Source organism: Coregonus lavaretus (genome assembly GCF_964263955.1).
Source record: "Coregonus lavaretus genome assembly, contig: HAP1_SCAFFOLD_2344, whole genome shotgun sequence".
NCBI lineage: Eukaryota > Metazoa > Chordata > Actinopteri > Salmoniformes > Salmonidae > Coregonus > Coregonus lavaretus.
In genome coordinates, this window is record NW_028157098.1 from 1 (window position 1) to 10000 (window position 10000).

At 48.3% G+C, this 10000-nt stretch overlaps 1 protein-coding gene across 1 annotated transcript in view; it reads right to left on the reverse strand.

Annotated features, from left to right (window-relative positions):
* Nucleotides 1-9: 9 nt before the first annotated feature.
* LOC311125815 (integrin alpha-11-like) overlaps nucleotides 10-10000 on the reverse strand; it is a gene marked incomplete at its 3' end in the record, with an annotated part of 39411 nt that continues 29420 nt past the window's right edge. Inside the window, exons 4-12 of the mRNA XM_084199847.1 lie at nucleotides 9364-9455; nucleotides 8778-8892; nucleotides 8483-8610; nucleotides 8126-8274; nucleotides 7705-7849; nucleotides 5390-5555; nucleotides 4788-4858; nucleotides 1426-1570; nucleotides 10-153 (exon numbers count right to left, since the gene is read on the reverse strand). Coding sequence (XP_084055973.1) covers nucleotides 10-153; nucleotides 1426-1570; nucleotides 4788-4858; nucleotides 5390-5555; nucleotides 7705-7849; nucleotides 8126-8274; nucleotides 8483-8610; nucleotides 8778-8892; nucleotides 9364-9455 — 1155 coding nt within the window. The remainder of the gene's footprint in view (nucleotides 154-1425; nucleotides 1571-4787; nucleotides 4859-5389; nucleotides 5556-7704; nucleotides 7850-8125; nucleotides 8275-8482; nucleotides 8611-8777; nucleotides 8893-9363; nucleotides 9456-10000) is intronic.

Genomic DNA, 10000 nt, shown 5'->3' on the forward strand with positions numbered 1-10000 from the left:
CTACCTGTTGTCCTTTGAGGGAGTGCAGGATGGTGAGGTTACCAGTGTTCTTCAGGGTGAAGATGATGACCTTGCCAGTATGGTTGAACCGCGGTGCCCCGGCCACGTACAGTCGACCGTTCCTGGCCGACACCACTGATGTTACTGTGTAACCTGGACACACACACACGCACACATGCACACACACACTTTTTGAGTCCAAATGATTAAATCATTAATTATTGAAAGCCAGTGTTTTCACTAAACCCAGTGATTGAGGATTCTCATAATTGCTAAATCAGCCTAATGTTCTCCTATCTGTCACACTCTCAGTTTTTGTTGACCTCCTATGTATTCCCATTTCATTGCCCAGTTGTCTTGAACTGTTTCCACAGATCACTGAAGCACAAAGCCTGTTCCTCATATAATATCTGGGAGGAATGTCAACTAGTTGTTGCAGTGTGTGGTGAAACCCACACTCTCTTCTCTGCGCAACATCACGATCAAATGGGTCAAATAAAGGCATACCAGTGTGTGTGTGTGTGTGTGCGTGTGCATGTGCGTGATTCACCATAGGCCACTGTAATCCCTCTGGTTGGGTTGTATGAACTGCATGAGCCAAACCTGATTTATAAAAAGCAACTATCCTGTCGACTTTGTTTAGAAACAAAGTTCAATGGCCTCACTAGGGTCTCTCTATCTCTCTCTCTCTCTCTCTCTCTCTCTCTCTCTCTCTCTCTCTCTGTCTCTCTCTCTCTCTCTCTCTCTCTCTCTCTCTGTCTCTCTCTCTGTCTCTCTCTCTGTCTCTCTCTCTGTCTCTCTCTCTGTCTCTCTCTCTCTCTCTCTCTCTCTCTCTCTCTCTCTCTCTCTCTCTCTCTCTCTCTCTCTCTCTGTCTCTCTCTCTCTCTCTCTCTCTCTCTTCTCTGTCTTCCTCCTTTCCCCATCCCTCTCTCAGTGAGCATGTCCAGACTCATGCCTCTGCCCCATATTCCATAATGAGGCTGGAATGGCTTCTGTGGGCAGGCAGGCAGGCCAGCGGCTGATGGGAAAAGCAGAGGGCCGTACAGGCAGGAGGAGCGGTGGTAGGGTAGAGTGGGATAGGGTGGGATGAGGTGGAGTGGGATGGAGTGCAGTGGGAAGCGATGGAGCAGTGGACTGGTTTCTAGATAGGGCTGCAGCGAGGCCTGGTGCTAAACCACTGGGGTTTCCCTGTGCCTGTCTATCCAGAGAAGAAGGGGGAGAGATGGAAGATGGAGATAGGGGATAGAGAGAAGGAGGGGAGAGGTGGAAGATGGAGATAGGGGATAGAGAGAAGGAGGGGAGAGGTGGAAGATGGAGATAGGGGATAGAGAGAAGGAGGGGAGAGGTGGAAGATAGAGGATGAGGGATCTACCCAAACCAAACACCTCTGTGAACAATCCTTTAGATCGTCAATTCCTCCCTCACCTAGGTAGGCGCCGTGGTTCTTCAGCTCCTCTGGGAATTCCTGTGAGTAGGAGGACTTGAGTGGGACCACCTTCCCCTGTCGGGTCTCCTTCAGGACAGCTCCATTCCAGTCGTAGGCCCCCGGTGCCCCCACCAGGATCCCATCCTGTAGGGACAGACAGCAGACAGGCACTTAGTGTGAACATAAAAACATATTGTGACATTGTGTGTGTGTGTGTGTGTGTGTGTGTGTGTGTGTGTGTGTGTGCATGTATTGAAGGTGAAATGGAGAAGGTGATGAGTACACAGGATGATGATGATGATAAATTAATCCTTTCTCTCTAAATCAAATCATCCTTACTTTTGTCCCCAGGCTACAATCCCCAGCTTCCCTCTAGTCCCCAGGCTACAATCCCCAGCTTCCCTCTAGTCCCCAGGCTACAATCCCCAGCTTCCCTCTAGTCCCCAGGCTACAATCCCCAGCTTCCCTCTAGTCCCCAGGCTACAATCCCCAGCTTCCCTCTAGTCCCCAGGCTACAATCCCCAGCTTCCCTCTAGTCCCCAGGCTACAATCCCCAGCTTCCCTCTAGTCCCCAGGCTACAATCCCCAACCTCATTCTAGTCCCCAGGCTACAATCCCCAACCTCATTCTAGTCCCCAGGCTACAATCCCCAACCTCATTCTAGTCCCCAGGCTACAATCCCCAACCTCATTCTAGTCCCCAGGCTACAATCCCCAGCCACCCTCTAGTCCCCAGACTCCAGCACAGATATTTTTGCAGAAACTCCACCCAGACATGTCTGCATTAAGAGTTTGATGGCCGTTCACGCTTTCTGCCAACAATAGCTTAAAAAACAATAAATGAGTCAAAACGTAAGTCTGCCTAGCCACATTCATTATATTTTCCTTCATTCTCCTCCCAAATGGATTTTAAAAGCCATTGGAGACATTTGAGAGGATAATAAATTAAGCTTGCATGGATCCTCCAAATTATTAAAGCGTTTAGCCAAACGCTCTCTCTCACACACAAACAAGTATTCCATCACCTGTATGCAGCACACTACGTAATATGAAATAATGTTGATGAGAAACGTTACAGGTTCATCATCATCATAGGTTACAGTAGGGGCATTTTTAAGTCTGTGTTACCAAACAAACACTGTCACCAGTAACCACAAGCACGTGAGAAGAAGACAGCGTACGGGCCGGCAAGTCTTCGACGGTGGACATTTTGTTCGTCCTACTCAGTTTTATAATTACAGTGTTCCCCCGAGGCTAATCTCTGCCCAGCCACGCATTATATGTAGATGGCACATTTTCCATAGGTTAGCTACCTGTTAGCATACGACTGACGGAACACTCTTGGACTACTTCTCGACCGCTTCCTGGGACATGGAAACGTCTAGCTTACTGAGCGACTGATTTCACAGACTGACCCTACGTCAGTTTCTGACAGCTGTGTGGTGCTAGACTCTGTGGGTATCTGTTTTGGTGGTGGTGCACACCGTTTCCATGGTGATTGAGCCCCAAATAATCCCGACTTCATAAACTTGTGACCTATTTCTAGTGCCAGTGTACATAAGGACATGGCTGTACCATGCTGAGCACTGGGTTGGTTGGTTTCTCTAACTGGGCATAGCGACAGTGAAGCTAGCCAGTTCTGTGGCAAAATGGTTGTGATGCTGGCCAAGAGATATTTGTATTTATTAAGACTTAGTAGAGCCAATGGTGGCGTTCCTGGCCATCGTCTTCTTTTTAAATAGTTGTGCATCTCAGAAGATCGCTGTACCTAATGAATGTGACTCCAGAGATGTTATACACCTCTCCAGGCTTGTTGTGATCTGAAAAACTGCAATAAAGACGACCTGGAGCATGTCCATTCTCATCGTCCAACCTGCGGTCATTTACACACACAACTGTGTGTAAAACAATGCCTTATATCTGGGAATCACTTTTCAACATTATTACTCTGAGATGGAGCAAGCCATAGCAATAAACAAATAAATAGATATCTGGCTAGCTGGACTGCATTGGAGAATAGGATGTCTGGGTATGTAGGACTTGAGCAGAATCAAGCTGGCAAACTCCACATTCAACAAAACCATCTGGTCTTTTGGGACAGTTTTTCTCCTTTAAGGTTCCTGAAGTCTTTCCAACAAGTTATCCTACTCTCAACACTCGGGTTGCCTTTGTTGAGAAAGTGCTATCCCTGGAATCCAGCCTTCTGGAGTACGGAATTTCCAGCCATCCCAGTCACCCAGCTGCAGTTTCCCTATTTATTGTTTTAAGAAAAAGGAATATATTTATTGTTCCCTAGTCAGGTTGTACTTCAACTGTAGCGTGGAACTGTAAAATCAAAGCTATTGCGTCAGCAAACCTGAATCTGGGACGCAGATGGAGAGAGAAAAAATAAATGAAGAGCGGTACATGGGGGAGGATGGGGACAGCAGGTACATGGGGGAGGATGGGGACAGCAGGTACATGGGGGAGGATGGGGACAGCAGGTACATGGGGGAGGATGGGGACAGCAGGTACATGGGGGAGGATGGGGACAGCAGGTACATGGGGGAGGATGGGGACAGCAGGTACATGGGGGAGGATGGGGACAGCAGGTACATGGGGGAGGATGGGGACAGCAGGTACATGGGGGAGGATGGGGACAGCAGGTACATGGGGGAGGATGGGGACAGCAGGTACATGGGGGAGGATGGGGACAGCAGGTACATGGGGAGGATGGGGACAGCAGGTACATGGGGGAGGATGGGGACAGCAGGTACATGGGGGAGGATGGGGACAGCAGGTACATGGGGGAGGATGGGGACAGCAGGTACATGGGGAGGATGGGGACAGCAGGTACATGGGGGAGGATGGGGACAGCAGGTACATGGGGGAGGATGGGGACAGCAGGTACATGGGGGAGGATGGGGACAGCAGGTACATGGGGGAGGATGGGGACAGCAGGTACATGGGGGAGGATGGGGACAGCAGGTACAGTAGAAAACAGGAGTTGGACAGACACTTGCGGATACCTCTTCAGCTGTGTCAAGCCCAAAGCCAACACACCTGCCCCTATCAAGTCTGAATGCAACCAAAACTTCCAGGAAAAACACCCCAACGTTTTACAACTCTCTCGTGAGACCTTCTCTGAGCCTTCTCTGCTACGATATGACTCCTTGGAGACTTAACAGTGTTTTATTCCCATCTCTGGAAGGCCTGTCTCGTCAGTGTGGGGCCCCTAAATCAGGATGACCTCAGCCTCTGGGGCCACACAGCAGGCCCTCCTGGGGGCCTGGAGAGTGAGGGATGGGATGGAGGAATGGAAACCTGTCAAAAGTAGAAGAAAGTGCAGACGTGTGTGTGTGTGGGGGTGGGGGGGAACTCACCTCCACAAAGTGTGAAGAGAAGCCAGCCTGGGACATCTGGAGGCCAAAGGCCGTCCCGTTCTTATTGGTCCCTGTAGAGGAAGACCAGGTGAGTTCAGGAAGAAGAAATGACTTGGGTCTAGTTCACAGGACAGCATAGAATCCAAAGGTGACTTGGGTCTAGTTAACAGGACAGCATAGAATCCAAAGGTGACTTTTGTCTAGTTCACAGGACAGCATAGAATCCAAAGGTGACTTGGGTCTAGTTCACAGGACAGCATAGAATCCAATGGTGACTTTGGTCTAGTTCACAGGACAGCATAGAATCCAAAGGTGACTTTGGTCTAGTTCACAGGACAGCATAGAATCCAAAGGTGACTTGGGTCTAGTTCACAGGACAGCATAGAATCCAAAGGTGTTTTAGCCATAAGCGTAGTAGTAGGGTCATGGTGGTATAGACATTTCTAACACATTGATATAGTCGTTGTACATGTTGGCTTGTAGAACATCACAGTCTAGAATGGGCTGAGTGTATAACTCAATGACCTACCTCAGAGTAATGCCTAAATGTTGTGGCTGTCTTTACAGATGGTTGTTTTACAGCATTATATGGAATACCCTACCTTCCAAACTGAAGATCCTATCCCCAAGCGCGTCCACAATGTCCTTCAAGGCAGACTCGTCAGTCACCTTGAAGAAGTGCTTGTCATCGGGGTCACTGGCGATATACTTGATTTCATTCAGGAATGCCTCTGGGTTGATTCCACGCCGGTTGTAGTAGCCAAGCACCTAGGGACAATCAGGCAGAGACATCAATCACCAGACTTTGCTGTAGAGTGCCCTAGATAGAGCCATCTCACATATGAACTGTGACTCAAAAATCCTGTTGCCCACACAAACCAATGGGTTTGAAAACTGGCACACTTTAGATAGACTTAGAAGTTTAACCAGAGAAGGGTGGTTCCAACTTCCAATCCTTTGGTGGACCGTGTCCCTGCTGCCTGCTGTCACAAATTCCAGCTGTCAGCAACCAAATGAACTCGGCACCTCCCTTCTCTTCTCAGATGCCCATGGCCTGGTTTGACTGGGCCCCCTCACCTCATCATCTATGGGCTGAATAAGCTCAGGAGAACCCCGTGCCAAAGCGCTATCAATCAAAGTGTTCTGTGGGCTAGGAAAGATCATTCACACCTTCAACCACTTGGCTGGCTGTGTATACGTTCTGAGAGGGCACTTAACAGTTTGAGCTCTGTATAAACCTCTGTACTCTTTCGAGCACTGGTGAAGCTCACATCACATCCATGAAGTCACATCCCAATGTGCGTTAAAAGTGTATATGTCCCAAACCACAAAAAGTTAACATTGTCTGACATTAACTGTAGCCACCTTGTCATTATGGAGGCACATAGCAGTATTATGGTAGCTAGCAAAAGAGAGTAGATGCAGCAGCTGACTAACTGTAAATACATTTAATAACTATAGCTAGCCTACTTGCTAGCTGTCAGTTAATTGTGCTAGTTAGTTAAATGTTGGGTGAACCAATTCACTTATTGGCAGTTAGCTAGTTAGTTACCACTCCTTCTCTCTTTGCTAGCTACCGTAACATTGCTTCATGCCTCCAAAAATAACCAGGTATCTCCACTTATGTTTACATTTTGTGGTTTATGATATTTTGATAACTTTTTGACATCAGAGCAACGGCAGTTGAAAAACAAGGGAGAGAGGACAGGAAGGAGACAGAGAGGGTGACTCACAGCGATGGTGTAGCGGGAGAGAGGACAGGAAGGAGACAAAGAGGGTGACTCACAGCGATGGCGTAGCGGGAGAGAGAAAGGAGACAGAGAGGGTGACTCACAGCGATGGTGTAGCGGGAGTGAGAAAGGAGACAGAGAGGGTGACTCACAGCGATGGTGTAGCGGGAGAGAGAAAGGAGAAAGAGAGGGTGACTCACAGCGATGGTGTAGCGGGAGAGAGAAAGGAGACAGAGAGGGTGACTCACAGCGATGGTGTAGCGGGAGAGAGGACAGGAAGGAGACAGAGAGGGTGACTCACAGCGATGGCGTAGCGGGAGAGAGGACAGGAAGGAGACAGAGAGGGTGACTCACAGCGATGGTGTAGCGGGAGAGAGAAAGGAGACAGAGAGGGTGACTCACAGCGATGGTGTAGCGGGAGAGAGAAAGGAGAGAGAGAGGGTGACTCACAGCGATGGTGTAGCGGGAGAGAGGACAGGAAGGAGACAGAGAGGGTGACTCACAGCGATGGTGTAGCGGGAGAGAGGACAGGAAGGAGACAGAGAGGGTGACTCACAGCGATGGTGTAGCGGGAGAGAGGACAGGAAGGAGACGGAGAGGGTGACTCACAGCGATGGCGTAGCGGGAGAGAGAAAGGAGACAGAGAGGGTGACTCACAGCGATGGTGTAGCGGGAGAGAGGACAGGAAGGAGACAGAGAGGGTGACTCACAGCGATGGTGTAGCGGGAGAGAGGACAGGAAGGAGACAGAGAGGGTGACTCACAGCGATGGCGTAGCGGGAGAGAGGACAGGAAGGAGACAGAGAGGGTGACTCACAGCGATGGCGTAGCGGGAGAGAGGACAGGAAGGAGACAGAGAGGGTGACTCACAGCGATGGTGTAGCGGGAGAGAGGACAGGAAGGAGACAGAGAGGGTGACTCACAGCGATGGCGTAGCGGGAGAGAGGACAGGAAGGAGACGGAGAGGGTGACTCACAGCGATGGTGTAGCGGGAGAGAGGACAGGAAGGAGACAGAGAGGGTGACTCACAGCGATGGCGTAGCGGGAGAGAGGACAGGAAGGAGACAGAGAGGGTGACTCACAGCGATGGTGTAGCGGGAGAGAGGTCAGGAAGGAGACAGAGAGGGTGACTCACAGCGATGGCGTAGCGGGAGAGAGGACAGGAAGGAGACAGAGAGGGTGACTCACAGCGATGGCGTAGCGGGTGATGCCATCCTTCTCGCTGTCCTCAATGGCCTGCTGAAGGTCAGGGCTGTCATGTGACTCCCCGTCAGTTATCACGATCATCACCTTCTTGGCGCCTCGTCGGGCTCCTCGCTTGAATGCTTCTGAGCTGTGGCATGTGATTTATTCAATTCATATTTGAAAGGTTAAAAGTTTATATCCAAAAAGTGGGGTTTGAATAATAACTCCAGAATAAAGTTACAGTGTTTAAAGTTTTGTTATATTCTTCTATTACTATTACCTAATGTCATTTTACCATACTTTACTGTATGTCATTATTGTTGTATTTGTTGTAAGATACAATAGATAGACAACTTTAAATTCTAAACTGATTTAATATTAGGGATATTGCTGATGTAGTTTCATATCAGTTGGGGAGTTTTACCGAGCGACGTTGATGCCGAGTGCCGTGTTGGTCTCCTCTCCGCCTCGCTGGTGGATGTTGCTTGCTCTCTTCACCACCTCCTCCACTGACTTGTAGTCATTCAGATGGAACTCGTGCACCACCTTCTCCCCATACTGCACCACTCCAACCTGGACAACATCACGCACATGCATTATGACATGTTTAACTCCAGGTCTGGAGGGACAAATCACGTCTGGTTTTCTTTCCACTAATCAGCAACTTAGACTTAGACAACTTCATTCTTTGGCAGTCCAGGCCTGGAGTTGAATCATGAAAACTTCAGGCATCATTTAATTCAACCAGGTTAGCCAGAGTGACACATTTCCCATAACTCACCTGTATCTGGCCTGGTCCGATGTAGAACTTCTGTAGAATGTTGATAAGAAAGGATTGCACCTCCGTCCAGGGGTAGATGGAGTTGGAACCATCCAGAACAATCACTATGTCCATGTAGGTCTCGCACCCTAGCAGAGAAAGACAAAAAATAATGTCTTGAGTGCACCGTCAATGCAACCTTTACGGTTGAGCAATGGGAAACAGTATAATGCATTAGAATCAATAATGACTTATACTTATGGAATGAGATCCATAAAACATTGCCAAACAGGAAAGGGAAGTGCTCTGTACTTACTCTGGAAGGCTGGAGCTATGGTTTTGGAGAATTTGAAGCTGGCGTTGACCCGGGAGCATATCCCAGTGCTGTAGTATGAACTGCCACACTCATAGGACCATAGGGGTCCACAGGCCTATACAACACACAATAAAACACAATCAGCACAGCAAGACCACCCTGCTGCCACACTCATAGGACCATAGGGGTCCACAGGCCTATACAACGCACAATAAAACACAATTAGCACAGCAAGACCACCCTGAGACATGTACTGTGTACCATGGGCCTACGTTGGATGAAAAGGTCAACAGGAACAGTTTATTTTTTTGGGTTCTTCACCACAGGAGGTTGGTGGTACCTTAATTGGGGAGGACGGGCTCTTGGTAATGGCTGGAGCGGAATTGGTGGAATGGTTTCACATACATGAAACACATGGTTTAATGCCATTCCATTCGCTCCGTTCCAGCCATTATTTTCAGCCGTCCTCCCCTCAGCAGCCTCCACTGTTCGTCACGTACCCCTGAAATTGACCACCAAGTTAGTCTCTGTGAAAACCACACATGATGGCACCATACTTTTGATAGACTGTGTGTTCACCACTAACCACAAAGCTGTTGTCTTTGGGGTTGGTTGTCAGGGTCATCCCCAGCCTCATCTTGTCTTTTCGCTCGGCGACATTGGTTAGAGATATCCTTCCTTGAGGAACAAGAAAAGAGAGTGTTCAAAGAAACAACAATGTTTATTCTAATAGCTTGATGTTAATACAGCTTTTGAAGACTTTTGCGTATATTTTTCACTTATGCTATGTACCGGCGGCAAGTCGCTTCACAAGCTTCTGCAAAACCACTGACTACAAATAAAGGCAATATAATGGCAGTTAAGAAGATGATACTAGATCTCCCAACTAAAGGACGAACACCTGTCCTTTGAGGCAGCGTGCAGAGCTTTTTACTGCAGTGGGCTAAATCAGTGTCACACAGAGTGTTTCTCGGTAGTCTTAAACAAATCTACTCTGAAACAAAAGTATACACCTCACACACATGATTATGGGCTTTAAAAAGAAGACACCTGTACCATGTCAGATATAGAGCTGAAATGTATTACATTTTATCCCAATACTACAATTTCTATGGATCACAGAAGACTGAAATATAACAAAACCGTTTGACATAGAAACAACGGATTTTCAACAAAAATGTTGTAAAAAATTATTTACAAATATTAACATTCCACCCATGAGG